The sequence below is a fragment of the Anticarsia gemmatalis genome, chromosome 24 (assembly GCF_050436995.1).
Source record: "Anticarsia gemmatalis isolate Benzon Research Colony breed Stoneville strain chromosome 24, ilAntGemm2 primary, whole genome shotgun sequence".
Taxonomy (NCBI): Eukaryota; Metazoa; Arthropoda; class Insecta; order Lepidoptera; family Erebidae; genus Anticarsia; species Anticarsia gemmatalis.
Window position 1 is genome coordinate 2,905,927 of NC_134768.1, and position 17,246 is coordinate 2,923,172.

Sequence of the window (17,246 nt, forward strand, 5' to 3'; positions counted from 1 at the left end):
TATATTATCATCTATCACTGCACCGATGATATCACCGCTTCAAATTCCGATATTTTTTCCAACGAATATTTTGATAGTCTTCCATCCATTTGCAGTATCATTTCAAACTCTATCGATATCAAAATAAGGTGTGATTTCAATTGTAGTAGTTGTGTATAAACAATTTAATATATGAAGTGTTTCGCGACACATATTTAGGTCAAATGATGATGTTCTTTAAATGTTTCGTGCTCTGTTATATTAAGGAGATGGTTTTGTATGTGTTTTTCTATTACGTTTTTCCTTTTATGCTGTTCTATGATTTTGTTCCTCATTAGTTGTGTTACAGCATTGGTCCTATTTTTTATTCGGTGGGGAATGATAGATTCATTTCATCAGACATTTTTTTACGGACATCTTATTCTGTTATTAAACATTTGCTTCGCAAAAAATATATATCAATATTTGAATTATACATATAGAATACATTCCACAGCCCGATTCTCTACTACTATTGAGTATCGACAACCGGCTAGCTATCGAAAAATTTTGAAAATCTAATCTATTTTGGCAATAGATTTTAAAATGTCAAAACTCTTGATACTCGATGGTTCCTAATTTAGAGAATCGCGCTACAGTATATTCTCCTTAACAAATAACATTACGTACATGTGGCGAAGTCGTCACCATACATCATGACATTGAACTAATAATTACATACGGTTCAAAACAATGGAATGAACATTGTCTATCTCAGTTGTTCCTATGCGCCATACTAAACCTGGCGCTTATCATTAAATAGCTACTGTAAATACGTATATTAGTATATAAAATAGTCGTTTTTATATACAACCTACAATAATTGTAATAATAAAGCAATAAAATTGCAAATTTTAAAATATTAGTTCAAGTGAAAAAGCTTTCGACGGATCAAAGTTTGGGTGTCACTCAAGGAGTTATTTTGGGTCCTCTTTAGGGTTCAAGTGTGCCGTGTAATAATTTTTTTATTAACATTTTTTTATTAGATTTGAGTGTCACTCAAGGGATTACATTGGGTCCGATTCTGATAATTAATAATTTATGTTGTTTTTAAGTGAATGTTAAAATATGGTGTTAAGTCCTGTGTTAAAAGCGATAGTGTTTATATTATTAGCGATAAGAACGGTGGGAGTTTTCAGTAAAGATGTAAGTGATAGTGAAAGATCTCTAAGGGCAGCTTTTATTCAAAAACTTTTGAATAAGCAGAAAAATTTGGAAGGAAGAATAAAGCTTGTTGGTGGACCTAGTAAATATGAAGGTAAGATTGTTAAAGGCCTTTGCTCAGATATGAGGTAAAGGATATTTAAAAAAGTAGAAAAGAATAGTAAAAGATTATGTAGATTAGATAAAAAAGAAAATTTTGCTGCCTCAGAATTTCGAGACGAGCTGTACGTTCGTGTCGCACTAATTGTTGTTAAAAAGGCACTGTGTTCGATTCCCGGATTCCAAAGTTTTATTGAAGTTTATTCTAATTTTCGTTAAAATATACTCAGTAGTAGTCTGGGGTTTGTTAACATGCATATGGGTTCAATCTCTGGGTCGGACAAAGTGCCATTTGGGCTTGTTCTAATTTTCGTTAAAATATACTTAGTAGCAGTCTGGTTTTTGATAATGTACAGGCAACATCGCTAAAAATGCAAATAAAGAAACCTAGGTGTATTTCATACACCTTTACACCGACTATAACAAGCTTTATATATTATGTATGACCTAGATAATCTATACTAATATAATAAAGCTGAAGAGTTTGTTTGTTTGTTTGTTTGTTTGAACGCGCTAATCTCAGGAACTACTAGTCCGATTTGAAAAATTCTTTCAATGTTAGATAGCCCATTTATCGAGGAAGGCTATAGGCTATATAACATCACGCTACAGTCATTAGGAGCTGAGTAGCAACGAAAAATGTTACAAAAACGGGGAAAATTTTGACCCATTTACTTAGGTGACGCAAGCGAAGTTGCGCGGGTCAGCTAGTTCCATATAAAGTTTATAGAGGGTGCCAAGTATATACCACAGTTATGTATATCAATGTAACGACAATGCTTATTCAAGCCTTGTTCCGGCACAAGAGACTTGATTTGACAGATTCCATTCACTGCACGTAGTGTGGACCTGCCTATGGAATCAGTATGCAGTAATTATGCATAGGTGATTTAATTAACATTGTCTATACATTACTAATTAATTTGTTGTAAATGTACTGTTATTGTAATACCGGGATTACCGTATTATCTTAAAATTATACATATTTAATTATGTAACTGTTTCCTAAAGTAGGTAATTAGTTTATCACCCATGCAACAGATCACGAAGTCTCAGGTTCGATTCGCTCGCTCCTGAGTCGGGTAGATTGCTATCCAGTTTTGTTGGAATATCCGAAGTAGAGGTCCGGAGTTTGGTTCGTGTACTGTTTCATGAGGCTGACATTAAACCTTTTTTAAAATATATCGATATATCTTAGCCACGTCTACATCGGACGCATCAGCACTATTCTGATTAAGAATTAAAGTGTTTGCTATGGCCGAAATAAATTTGAAAAAACATTAATCTATTTATTTATTAGTCGTACGAGAATAACAAGCTTATCAAGGCATCAATAAAAGTTAGCTGGACTCTTCAAATTCTTGTGGTAGTAGAATTCTTCTCGTTTTTATTTTCAGGTAACGTCTACATTTTCCACGCTGGTCGCTGGGGGGCAGTCTGTGACGACTCTTGGGATGATGCAGCAGCTCATGTAGTTTGTCAGAACTTCAACAAAACTGGAACAGCCACACATGGAGGACAGTATGGAGAAGCTACTGGTAATTTATTGCTATTTAGTAACTATTTAAAAGGCCTATGTAATTAAATGTAGGCCTTTTATGTCACGAACGAAGATGTTTCTTCATTACAAATATTCCTCTGTCTGACGCCATATGAATCTTCTGCAATAGATAGACACAGGCCAATGATGATGAATACCTAAGTACTGGTAATTCAAAACTTATTATTTTTAATGCCTACTTGTAAAGGAAAATAACGTGTGGTAAACTTGAGTGATGTTAAATAGTTTTTGAAATGGTGCCAAGTCTTTCAACCTTCAGTCTTTTGCCAGCATTAGTCAGCTTCGTGAATTTAGAATGTAACACCTTTGAATCTACTTTGAATTTAATCAACTTACCAAGGATTTTTGTATGTGTGTTTTTGTAGCAATGTTATCTGGTCAAAACCTCTGGCAGCTTTTACACTTTTGTTGCAGATGACCATTATGATATGAACACATACATAAATAAGTGACAGAAGCATATCAAAGGCATTCAAAAAAATAACTTGACAAAATCTGCCGGAAAAGTGATGTAGCATAAACAACAAGTCTTACACTTTTTATAGAAAAAAAAAAGTACTGGAATCCTATTAGCATCTTATATTGTAGAAGGCATAGAAACAAAATAGCCTAGCAACGTAATAATGTCACGTAACCGTCGCTATGTGTGTATTTAATAGTGGGTGTTGTCGCCAATTGTCTTTATGGGGACAATACACTTTTACTAAGACGAAACTAGCCGAAGATTTCATACATACATATCGCTCCTTAAATACTACAATACATATATTTTTTCTTTTTTTAAAAAGACAACTCTCGTACTAAGAATTGCTCTTGTGTCGCGGGGACTTTTACAAACATACAAACACCGGACACAAAGCACAACCAGACTCAAAACAATTATTTGTGGATCGCACAAATAATTGTTTGTTTAATTTTTTAATTGCACATTTTGCTCCAAACGTGAATCGAACCCACGACCAATGTAGTGGTATCGGCGTGGTGACCTAAACCACTACACACACAATTAGATAGATTTTAGAATTGCAATAAGAATTTAAATTTCCACTATTGCAAAATTTCATATGAACAAAAAACTGATTTCTTAATAGAATTTTCAACGTCTCAGAACATAATGCTCAAAGAAATCTTTTCAGGAGAGAAGTCACAGGTCAAAGTCTAGTCTGATGTAATTTACAGATTTTGATGATGTCGCACTCATCTGAAGATTGTAAGTCTCGCTCATTAGTGAGACATAGATTTTATTTCCTCAAATATTTTGGGAACATTTTTGAATCAAGTCTCTCTTTCAACATTTTTGGTATTAATCACTTTAATTGCTTCAATTACTAAAATTTCGGCGTAGATCTAGTGAGACGGAAATATTCACGAAACGAGACTGACGTCAAAGCACTATTCATAAAAAAATATGATTATCGAATTTTTTCTCTGTATCCTGAAGATTTTTGATCTTCGTTTTCTTTATCTCTCGACGTTAATAATGAAAAATAGTCATATTGTATTAAAGTAATTTAATTTAATTATATAACACAAGCTCAATGTAATTGTCAACTATAAATGAAATTTTTGGTAAGTAATAGATTGATGATAGATTGAGCATTCTCAAAAGCCAATATTGGGTATTACCAAATGGGTTCTATTACTTACCAAAAAGTTGATTTATAAGTTTAAAATTGTATTGAGCTAGTGTTAAACTAAGCTTATCTGTATAAAGTATAGGAAATAAATTCGTAAATATTCTTAAAACTATAACAATTATTTATACCTTTTGCAGAAAAATTCTGGATGGACGATGTAGTATGCGAAGGGGATGAAGCCTCTCTATCACACTGCATCTTCACCGGTTGGGGTTCATCTGATTGTGAGCCTGATGAAGCAGCAGGAGTCGTCTGCGTAGATATCGTGGTACCAAAGAACTACGTGAAGAAGAAACGTGAGAGTAAGAGAATACATGAGGTGCTGGATCAGAGGAGCGCGAGTTTGAGGCTTGTGGGGGGAAGGAGTAATAATGAGGGGAGAGTAGAGGTGATTATCAATTTGTGAAATTTATTTTCTAAACGAAAGTTTCAGTGTATTACAATAAAAACGCAATCTGAGATTGCACATACTGTTTACAAGTAAAGTTTGGAATAATTTCCAAGTTCGATGACTTTGGATTCCTTAATTCTCTTTAAGTATTTCAACATCAGAAAACTCAAATTTGATCGAGAGTCCATTCTTGTTTTTGCGAATTTTTAAGAACATCAAATTAATGAGCTTACTAAGTTTACTCAAAAAGTAAAAAAAAAATTCAATTATCGTTCGATCATTATGTTACCCTTCGTTCTGAAGTAACAATTATTTCGTGTTTGATAGAAAATATTAGGTAACCCAAATTCTTATTCTCACAGTTATAACCGCATGAATATATTCTGAAACAATATTTTAGATCTACTACAACAAAACCTGGGGCAGCATCTGTCCAGACGGTTGGACCCTGTACGAGGCTTCCGCCGTCTGCCGTCACCTGGCCCTCGGGTACGCAGAACAGGCCGCTCAGACTGACTTCTTTGGCAGCTCCAAGATAGTACTGAGTGGAGTACATTGTGAAGGCAATGAGACTAACTTGTTCCAATGTAAACATCAGGAGTATGGAGATGTTACGTGCCCTGGGGAGAATGGTAAGAAGCCATCGATTTCTTTACTGCTTTTCGTTTATGTAAAAGTTTATGCTTGTTTTTGCTTAAAGCAGATTTTTCGGCAGTATATTTTGCGGCACCTACCGTCTTTAAGAAACGGTACGGCATTATTTTGAGTTGACCATAGTCAACTCAAGCAAATATACATCGTTGCTATAGCTACGACTTATATTTTGGTCTTCAAAATTATCACGGAACCAGGTTTTTGCGGTGTATTGGTAGTAGGTAATAGAATATAATCACATTTTACACTGCCTTTGCTAGTTATGTCTTTTAAACAATATTTTTGAAAAGACAGCCGGAGAACTAAGAAAGAATTGCTTAAGGCCTGTGTACTTCAATAAAATATCGATCTCACTGTCAGTATCCTTCCGGATGATAGACATGTTATAGATTTACTTTTTATATTATACTTATTTAGTTGATTTGAGTTATTTGATTTCCAAAATACATTGTTTCCTCGTGAACAAAATAATGGAAGTTCGTTTATTGAATTACAAGATAAAAGTAATGTTCACGTTTTCTTTGATAAGCAATGTTTTATATTCGTGTTCCGACTTTAATCTAATATTAACTTGATTATTCTGTTGTGAGTACGTTTCCAATTTTTGCTTCAAAATTGTTGCTAGGCAGATTATATTATAATGTGAGTCATAAATAGATAATTATATAATTTGAAGCTTATATTGTTGATTTAGATTTAAGTCAATGAATAAATAATAAATAGTTATCAACCTATAAATAACTGAATCGCACAACAAATAGGACCATGTCTTCAAAATGCAATATTTACTCAAAATTAATTTGAAAAGACGAAAAAATTAAAAAAAACTCTCAAAAATAAATATAAAGAATTGCACTAGAAAACTTACACACTCCATCCCTTCCTTCGCAGCTTTATAGGCTTTACCCGTAAATCAAACGTACAATCTATTTGAATTACACAAAACTTGATCTAAATCTAGGTATTTCACTTTGCATTAAATATTCTAACCATAATAACCTTCATTATTTTGTCGAAATACATTTGTATTTTCAACAATTTCCTATCGCGATATAATGTAGCTACTAAAATTACTATTCATATTAGAGATGCAAATTAAATCACGTAACGTGAGATTAACATTAGTAACTACCTACATTTATCAGTTTAGAATTGTTTTGAATATTATGTATTATGGGAAATTTAAATAATGACGTAGAGGAGAGATGTAGGTACATTATTTAGACTAATATTATCTATACTCTATACTAATATTATAAAGCTGAAGAGTTTATTTGTTTGAACGTGCTAATCTCAGGAACTACTGGTTCGATTTAAAAAAATCTTTCAGTGTTAGATAGTCCATTTATTGAGGAAGGCTATAGGCTATAAATCATCCCGCTACGACAAATAAGAGCAGAGTAGCAATAAAAAATGTAACAAAAACGTGGAAAATCTTGACCCATTCTCTCTTATGTGACGCAAGCGAAGTTGCGCGTTTCAGCTATTTACTATATTTGTGAGTATTATACTTTCTATGTATGCTTTTGTTTGAAATAAATTCTGGGAAACTACTAAACAGGTTGTTTTCTATTTTCCGACAATCTAACAAATATATTTTTTTGGATTTTTTATTTAAGTATTTGCTGTTTTTTATTCTGTCGGATAGATACGTAAATAAGAGAGTATTAATTGGTAATTTGTTGGTTTTACCCGAATGAATAATAATTGTAAATTTCCTTGCGAAGACGTGTGAAATAAACCACTTAATTTAACTAATTTTCTTTTCGTATCATTCTTTTGATAATACACGAACTAAGACAAAACTTCTCCAAGATTGTACTTAAATAAATTCATACCAAGACTACTTGATATTCTTCTCAAATAAATAAGTTTTGCAACAATATATTTCCTTCCCTTTGAAACCCGAAAGTTATTCAGTAAATTGTCATACAAAAATACGATACCGATATTATAAGAAAAGTTTTTTATTTCGATGTGTTGAACCGATTCTAATAGATTATTTCCTTTGGCCATAAATTTTAGGTGTCTTTTCGTTATTCGTATACTGGTGGCTAGGAGATGAATTGCGGAAAAAGTTTGTTTAAGAAAGTATGTTTGGAAATTGTAGTTTTAGTTATTTTATGTTGATTCATGTTGACGATAAAATATGCTTAGAGAATGTTAAGTAAGGGCTTCTGTCGTCTAGTTAACCTAATCGTGTAAAGCCAAAATTACCCTAAAGTTATAGGCAAAATCAAACATTTATCAATTATCATGAGAATTCTGTTCTGGTTAAAAAATTAAGTAACCCACCAAAATTGTATGTCCTCAAGTGGTGGACTAGAATAACAAACAGACCTACCCATGACTCCTTACAACTTCCCTGCTCTCTTTTTGCATCATTAAGTATAAAAACATTTGTTTCCAGGTCACGTAGCTGTAGTAGTGTGTACCCATCAGCTCGCAGATTTAGTGCTAGATACTTCGGCTATAGAACGTTCAGCTCATCTACAAGATGTGCTAATGTTCCAACTACAATGCGCAATGGAAGAGAACTGCTTGAGCAAGTCTGCTTATGAGGTTAGTCAGAGTTTAATATCTAAAACGTTATCTGTAGGTATTTTAGATATTCATGTCTTCACCTTTTGATAAAAAAAATCCGTTAATCTATACAAATATTATAAGTGAAACCGTTCAATACCTTGCTGTTTTGTACTGAATCACCTAAATGTGAGGATGTAGTAAACTTAGCTCAGATCCTTTTTATTAAGTCTTTTAAAAAGCTTTATAAATATACAGAGAGTAATAAGTCCGAGTTACTTTTCACATACAACATACTTGTATTTTCAGATCCAAAGAACAAATCCCAATTGGCAGTATGAAACCCGACGCTTACTTCGTTTTACGGCATCATCACTGAACGCTGGCAATGCAGAGTTCAGACCTTACCTGCCTAAGCACTTGTGGCAATGGCACCTTTGTCATATGTAAGTTAATCATTCAAAAGTATACAATTACGCTCGTTATCGTTTTTACAACGATGTTATTAAATGACGGGCATTAATGCGAACGCGCATTTTACCGTGGCTATCCAAGGTAAAATGCGTGTTCATGACGTTTCGGAGCACGTTATATTGGCCTTGGTCGACTCTGACTGAAAGATGTTGTTTTTATTCCCAGGCACTATCACAGTATGGAAGTATTCGCTACATTTGACATCATGGACGCGGCAGGTCACAGGATCGCTGAAGGCCATAAAGCTTCCTTCTGTTTGGAAGATAACACGTGTATGCCAGGGATTGATAAGAAGTATTCTTGCAAGAATTATGGAGACCAAGGTATTGTCCTGTAGAACTAACTACTCTTCTGGCTTATCTTTATTAGAAGCCATGTTGATCATTCGTACTTTTAACTGTTTAAACATAGAAGCTTCGTATAGTTGTTGAATATAATTTTGCCCTGTTTTCTTTTCAGCTAAATAATATGTAAGTTCAGAAACAAATAAATGTCTACTACGTTTGTCATTTCGACAATTTGGTTCGGAGTCAACAATTTTGTTCACTTTTTATGACAATATTATGTATTTCAGGTATATCAGTGAATTGTTCAGACATATATTACTACAACATTGACTGTCAGTGGGTAGATGTGACTGATGTTGAGCCCGGAGACTACATGTTCAAGGTAAAAGTCTTTAAAAAAAACCTTATTTCTTTCAAAAGTAATTCATAACGTACCCTTTAAATAATAAAATAAATAAATAAAATAATTTGTTCTAACCTCCCGAGGGTCTCTTACCATAATTGACAACAGAGTACCGATGTTTTGCATGCGCTCTGATGCACTCGGACGCTCAGCTCTATTACCTCTAATAATTAAATTTAATATCCTAACAATATAAAAATTTAGCAATAATAAAATTGACTATCTATACTAATATGTACTAATATTATAAAGCAGAAGAGTTTGTTTGTTTGTTTGAACGCGCTAATCTCAGGAACTACTGGTCCGATTTGGAAAATTATTTCAGTTTGATAGCCCATTTATCGGGAAAGGCTTATATATCATCACGTTACGACCAATAGAAGCACAGTACCAGCAAAAAAGTTACAAAGACGGGAAAATCTCTTATGCGACGTAAGCGAAGTTGCGTGGGTCAGCTAGTTAACAATAAAAAGTTCTAGAAAGTTCCCTGTCTCTTCCAGGTGGCAGTGAACCCTCACGCCAGGATAGCGGAACAGCAGTACCACAACAACGCCGCTATATGTCAGCTGAGACTAGCTGAGACTTATGCACTAGTCTACGGATGTCGACTGCAAAGACCATAATCGAATCACTAGTATTTTTTTACAAAAGATGTAGTTCAATATTTTGTGAATATTTGTATTTAGTTTAAGTGCACTTCAATAATAAATGAAATTAAATGCGTTATATTTTGAATCCATATATGTATATACATACATAAAATCACGCCTTTTACCCATAGAGGTATGCAAAAACCAAAGAACGCCACTTGGTACAATCCTTACTAACTTTATTTGCTTCTTTCGCAAACAGGACCGCCGATTATGAGTACTACGCATCTAGAATCTATTGAATAATACCTTATAGATTCATCAATAAAAATAATTAAAAATCTCTTAACATTATTACCAGTTTAGTAGAAAGTAATATATAAAGTAATACAACAAAGTAATTTTAAAACATGTTTATTTCACTTAAAACATACTATCACAATGTCATTGAAGGTAAACAAAAATGATTTGATCGAAACTACTTGCACAAAATCCCTTATTTCATTGTATTTCATACATTTAGTTTTCATAATAATACTAATATTAAGTACCATATGCTAAATCTAGCTTTTTCAACCCATAAAGCTAGGAATTCTAGCTTAATCGATAAACTTCAACAAAAAGCTAGCTTCAAAGTTTCATAGTCATGTCGTGAAGAAAATGATTTAAGAATGTTCTTAAATTACTAAAACTAATAATCTAGCTAGTTTACTATTTACAATGGATGTATTTATGAAACCATTACCTAGGTTACTAAATAAATAGTTCAAAGACTACCAAATATTAAAAAGCTAGAATATGTACTTAGTCGGTTTATAAAAACTAAACCTTATTTTAATACCTCGTAATAAGAAGGAAGTTTTATATAATTTAATACACGAACACACCAATACCAGGAAACCTACACCTCGGGATTCTAATTTTATCTAACGTCTTAAAGACTTTCAAATATCTATAGAACTGTCATGTAATTAGTCAACTAGAGAACAAATATGACATATCGTTGCCTTATACTGTCTACACAAAACCTACTCTGACACACGACACCTATTTTTTCAGAAGGCTTTTATGAAAGCCTAACAAAAAGTCACGTTAGATATAAAAAATAAACAAACTTTTGCATCAAATTTCATTCTAAAAATATTACTACAAATCAAAATGTAACTAAATTCTCTTCAAGCCAATAATACTGGCCTCAAAACCCACAATGAAACTCTAAATCTAGGACTACACTAAAATCTCTACCCAAAAACTATGGCAATAGATACGTATCAATTTTGAGCAACTATCGGACTTAATTTACGGCACCGACAAAAAATTATGAATGCTAAAACCTAATAAAAGTTAAATAAGATATTGCATCAATTTAAAATCCTAGAAATTATTATTTATCGATCATTTGTGGTCCCATGTAAGCCCTTGAACAACTCCTTTAGGGTTAAGCTTTTGATTGCATCGATCACGCTGGTCAGATCGAATAAGGTGAAGATCTACATCATAAATTGAAAGGCTATTTTATAAGCTTTAGCATTCACAAAATATTTGTCAAACCTACTAATTAAATACTCAAATGATTGAAATCTTCAACCCTTCTTAAACTTAAGGAGCAAGATACTCGTTGTCAGGTAAAGGGCGATCCAGATGGTGGTGGAAGCGAAGCCAGCGTAGACAGTAGGTCTGGTGATAGCCCAGCCTCGTTGGAGCATAGACCGCAAGGACTCCGTGGAGAGAGTCAAAGGAAGAACGTAGCTAATCCATTGCAGAATAATGTGCATACCTGAAAATTTATATAAGGATTAGGAAATCGTAAATTTTAGGTTTTTGATTGTCAATATCAATATTGTTGGAGAACTCACACACGATCATTTGATTCTAAGCAGAGCTTGTACTGTGGTAACCAAGTAACTGATAAACATACTAATACAGTTCTAAATAGATACTTATATTAACAACCAGGCACGGAACAGATACTCGTGTTCATCACACAAATATGTATCCCGGATGGGATTCGAAACCGGCTCACGCGGCGCTACTGTTATTGTGGCGAGGTGACCATTCTAACCACCTGCGCCAAACGTGCAGTTATTGTAGTAGGCTTTATATTAACTGATGTTCATTTCCTATTCATTTGACTATATGAAATCAACTAAAAGCTTTAGATAGGTTTATACCCTCAGAAATAAGATCCAAAGGTCTTTTTGTACAATTTATTTCGAGTAGTTTTTACTTTTTAGATCCTAATATTGAATAAAATTTTAAATAATTGTGTTGCTCTTTGGTATTAAGATATCTATAAGCAAATTTAAACAAGTCAGCATAATTATAAAATACCTACTACTAATATTAGCTACAGGGTGAAATGGTTTACTCACCTTCAATAGGCCAGATGATTCCACACAGCAGCACCATAGGCAAGAACGACCCCAGAGCCAAGTAAGTAGCAGTTCTGTCCGTATCACACAAACAGGATACCACGAAACCTGTTGAATAAATAAACAATTATATGTGTAACTAAGTCCCCAACACGCATTTGGCCATCGTAGTGGACTCAAGGCCTATCCCCTCCCTCATTATGGGAGGAGACTCTTGCCCAGCAGAGGGACAGTAATGGGTTAAATTTATTATTGTTATGTGTAACCATATGAAAGGTTAAAGTTGCCTAAAAAGGACCTCTATTAGCTTCGGCCCCACGCATGCCTCCCAAATGTCCGGGACTCTGTAGTCCCGAGATATACAAAAGACGTACAAATAATAATAGAACTTAATAATTGCTAATATTATAAACGAAAAAAGTGATACATTTGTAAGAATGAAACTTATTAATATAATTTGGAAAGAAATTCTTAAAATAGAGAACACGCGATGAATAACTTTATTTGACAATGTTGAATTGCTAATTCTTAGTCTGGGGAAGAAGTTAGAGCAGCTTACATTATCCGACATCTACAAGATATTTGCAACTACAGATTATAAAAAATTCACTTATACAAATATCAAATTTAAATTGCATAAAGGCATTTCTCTCTGTTCGTTTTTACATTTCCTTCATTATTGCTTCAACACTTAAATTTTGCAAAAATATACCATTGGTAGTTTAGACCTAAATACGATCCGCAAATATAATAATATGTTAATATCATTAGATGATAGGTTCTATTTATCTATCTATCTATCGTATGGTTAGTGGTCAACCTAGTGTCAAAGTTGTTCAAGCCGCTCGAAAGGCCTTTGACATGGCTTAACGACTGTTATCTTAATTGACAACAGCCGGCCGACTTTTGCGTGCCCTCCGAAGTACGGACACGCGAAGTTCAAATACCACTATGCGGTCACCCATCAATGGAATGACCGCACCAACGGTTGCTTAACGATCACGGATCGTTTACCGACCGGTGAGCGGAACTGGCTATGAGCGCTTCATAGGTTCTTATTCACTGACAAATATCGGTATCTGATGAAAAGTTGCAATTACATCAACAGTAATGTCGGGCAGTATAAAAGTACCAATAGCCATTGTACAATAATTAACAATGAATACAACGGTAATGTTCACAAATTGTATTAATTCCTCAACAAATTGTTATTTCATTTCAGTAATCACAATTATTCAGTTAACAATTTGTTATTCGAGTTAAACAGGCTGGCATTGTAACTTTGTGAGTTTGTCATTGATATTGGATATACCAATGTATATGTACTTATTGAAATATTTCAACTGAATTTTAATCAAAGGTTATTTGAGCTACTAAACCTACTACATAGTAAACGGTAATGTAGACGACTCGGGTCTTCTCGGTCTCGGATTCAATTCCCGTGTCTAGTTGCCGTCTATTGGTGTTTTATTTTATTTTTGTGCTAGTATCCTAGAGCCAAAAAGCATTTTCTGTTTAGAGTTTCTTAGAAATTGCCCGGAGTTAGGAAGTTGAGGTCGCAGACCTCGGTGCCTCGGAGAGCACGTAAAGCCGTCGGTCCTCCGCCTGACCTCTCACTGGTCTTGTCGATTATCCGTCCCACCGGGTTATGAGAGCAAGGTAATAGAAAGAGTACCTGTGTATCGTGCACATACTTGGACCCTAAAAACCAAGTACTGCACCATTGGCCAGTTTTAATGAAACTGACCCCTGTAGCTGGAAACCGGCTAGGTCAATATTATTATTACATAGGACTATTTGCTAGATGGCGGACCATAACTTTATATCATACATCTGCCTACACAGTCACAGCGAATCAGCAATAAAACTAGCTGACCCGCGCAACTTAGCTTGCGTCACATGAGAGAGAATGGGTTAAAATTTTCCCCGTTTTCGTAACATTTTTTACTGGTACTCTACTCCTATTGGTCGTAGCGAGATGATTTATAGCCTATAACCTTCCACGATAAATGGGCTATCGCACGATGAAGATCGAAGGTTTATTTAAATCGGACCAGTAGTTCCTGAATTTAAAGCGTTCAAACAAACAAACAAACTCCTCTTCAGCTTTATAATATTAGTATAGATACTCACCGAAAGTCATTCCACACAAGCCAGTCAAGACAGTCAGGAAGATGACCCAGCCGACGGGTCCTTGCATGGTGAGGCCGAAGACCAAGAAACCGAGGAGCAGCACCATGCCAGACTGCAGGAACATGATCAACATCTGGACTATTACGTGGGAGAATAAGATCTCGGTACCTGGGGAAAGAAAGAATGATCTGAATAATGACTCTTTATGAACGTTGTGAGGCTGTTTCAACAGAAGGCGGCCGTTATCTAGTGATTGTATCAGAGTTAGAGAACATTAAGCATAGTTTTTTATACTAGATGATTTCTAAATAGTATAGAATTTGATCCTAATGGTCAATGGAATGACTGTTATTTGAAAACGCTAGCTACATAATAATGATTGAACACGAAACACGATAAAAATAATAATGTTATGTTTGTTTAAAAATATTTTCATTGATAACCAAAACTCTAGCTCTAAGAGATAAGGCAAAGCCTTAGAGAAAGCAGGATCAGAGTAACTTATGAACGTCAAGAAAACCAACGCAAAAAGGCAATATTCGTCGTCTTTCATTTTCCTTGCGAAAAAGACAACTGCCGTCTTAAATTATAAGCCAAAGACTTCATCAAACTCTTAAACAATATCTATTCAACTCAAATAGCCTCACCTCAAAGCTTCCTAATTCTGTACAACATTGACAAATATTTAAAGCGAGATGATCAAGTAGAGCGGTTTAATAATGCCTTATAATCCGCCATTGTGGTAGTAATCTGTTTTAATTAAAGCAATAATATGAAGGATGTAAGGCAGTGATAATTTTGCGTCTGTTCAGCAACTTCAAAGGATTCCGATGTATTATAATTTGTATGTAATCTGCTAATTTACTGAGATTTGTGTTTACACTACTTGAAGGGTTGTAATTGATGGTTATGTTTGTTTAAGAAGTAATGAATAGAGATTGAAAATAAACCTACTTAAAAATGCTAGTCTACTAGGTATATAGAAAATAAGAAATTCGAAGAAACCTATATTAAAAATGCTGAACCTTACTAATTACGAGGCTCTGAATTTTGAAAACAGTCTTAGTCAAACAATCTTTCTATAAATCAAGCTGTTTAACCACAGTAGTATAGATTTTAGCCTACAAAGTGGCTATAGCCAAAATTCTGTTCAATTTTTTTTTATATAAATATCAACAAAAATGAAAAGGCTCTTCGGAAAGCATCTACTGGAAGATGATGTCGAATCAAAATGGAAATATGTTTATTAAAATATAAAAACTATAGAGTAAACATAGTTATTATGGAGGTCATAATTTCATTCTTAAGCAGATTCAAGTTTCTGTTTAAAGAACAATGTAAATATAACATTCAACTCAAAAGAACTAAAATAATTTCAATTATATTTCTCAATATAGAATCAAATATAACTAAAACACACCATATTGTAGTAACGTTTATATCGTAGTTAGTTATAATGGGACCAGCATGTACGGTATCCTTATACTCTGTGGCAAATAGACTATTAAGACCTCTACAATAGCCCAATTAGTTGGTATTAACGGCGGTGAGATGATTCGTTAGTGAACGGGGAACTTGTACGTGTTGATTAGAATTGTCAAATAATATGAGATTTTAATTTTATTTTTTTAAGGCAAAATTGCTCTAACATTTAATTTGATTAAATAATGAGCATATAACTATTTATTCCAAAAACAAATTCATGAAAGAAATAACTGACTGCCTTTGGCTAAGGTTGTCAGCGGTGTGGCGACCATTGCGTCGGGTAGTTAGTTTGATCCCACACAAAACAGTTATATTATTTGTGCGATCAACAAATAATTATTTCGGGCCTGGTTGTACTTTGTGTCCGTTGTTTATGTTTGTAAAAATCCCCACGATACAAAAGAAATTTAATTAGCAAAAAAATTTTCCTTAAAAAATCGTGTGCGTGGGTTTTGATACCAGTCTAATAAAACATCGTAATGAGTACTTAATTATTTAAGTAGAACAAAAGGATACCCGTTTTTACAAACTACCTCAAACAAAGAATGCATTCAGATAAACGAATTTCCTACAAAATACCGCAGACCATGTTGTCGTAAATATTTATCAGTTAGATCATTATTATTACCTTCAGGTTGAAAACGTAATTACGGTTCCGTAGACAGGTAATAGGGTACTTATAACTAGAGGTCCTTAACGCAGATTAACGGGGTCCCAAACTGGTTAACAAACCCCTATCTGATTAAAGTAGGGAAAGGAATTGTGTGACTTAGATTTACTATGTTTACTGTACAGAAAAACTTATGGAAAAAATCCTTTCTTGGGAAGATTTATAAGCAGTAAAAATATATTTTTTTGTAAAAAAATAAAGAACAACTAGAGTCGTTATCACCATTCGGAAAAGTGGAATTTTGACAGGTTTCTTCACTTTATTCATCGAATAGTTTTTTAAGACTTTTCTATAAGCCGTCAAACTGACTTTCGCAGTTTTGCAGCTCATGTTTGAGATAACGTATTTGATTCTTTAATATAAACCGTGACATCGGAACTTTATACTACAGATATAAACGTATTCTACTACTATACTACATGAGGTGAATCTGGCATCAGTATCTGAAGTTCTAATTGTATATCATAGTACAATTATTAATTAGTAATACTCAAACTTTTCAAAGTATTTTTAGTAAATCAAAAACATGTTTCCAGAAAATATTCTAATCTCGGGCATACTAAGAATACCTAAGAGAAAATCCTGACTGACAGACGGAACCTTTCAATCAATAGACATGCGTATGAAATACAATTTATATTCTTCCCTACAGTTTTATTTGTATTTCAGTACACGTACACAAGTAACTATTGAAGTATGGAAGTATTTGATCGGCAAAATGTTGATAAATCGTTAAAGGGTTACACCACTTCTGAATATATATCAACATTCTGACAGTTGTTTTT

The 17,246-nt window shown here is 33.8% G+C and overlaps 2 protein-coding genes across 2 annotated transcripts in view; one reads left to right on the forward strand and one right to left on the reverse strand.

Moving 5' to 3' along the window:
- Positions 1-753: 753 nt before the first annotated feature.
- Positions 754-9,874, forward strand: Loxl2 (Lysyl oxidase-like 2). The gene is made up of 9 exons (XM_076130447.1): positions 754-1,276; positions 2,679-2,819; positions 4,617-4,867; positions 5,271-5,502; positions 7,935-8,086; positions 8,357-8,493; positions 8,687-8,844; positions 9,096-9,190; positions 9,712-9,874. The coding sequence occupies exons 1-9, from the start codon at positions 1,087-1,089 to the stop codon at positions 9,832-9,834; spliced, it is 1,479 nt and encodes a 492-aa protein (XP_075986562.1). The 5' UTR covers positions 754-1,086; the 3' UTR covers positions 9,835-9,874.
- Positions 9,875-10,199: 325 nt separating this feature from the next.
- osy (ABC transporter oskyddad) overlaps positions 10,200-17,246 on the reverse strand; it is a 79,751-nt gene continuing 72,704 nt past the window's right edge. Inside the window, exons 15-17 of the mRNA XM_076130511.1 lie at positions 14,307-14,474; positions 12,174-12,281; positions 10,200-11,578 (exon numbers count right to left, since the gene is read on the reverse strand). Of these exons, the coding sequence (XP_075986626.1) occupies positions 11,385-11,578; positions 12,174-12,281; positions 14,307-14,474 (470 nt within the window). The 3' untranslated portion in view covers positions 10,200-11,384. The remainder of the gene's footprint in view (positions 11,579-12,173; positions 12,282-14,306; positions 14,475-17,246) is intronic.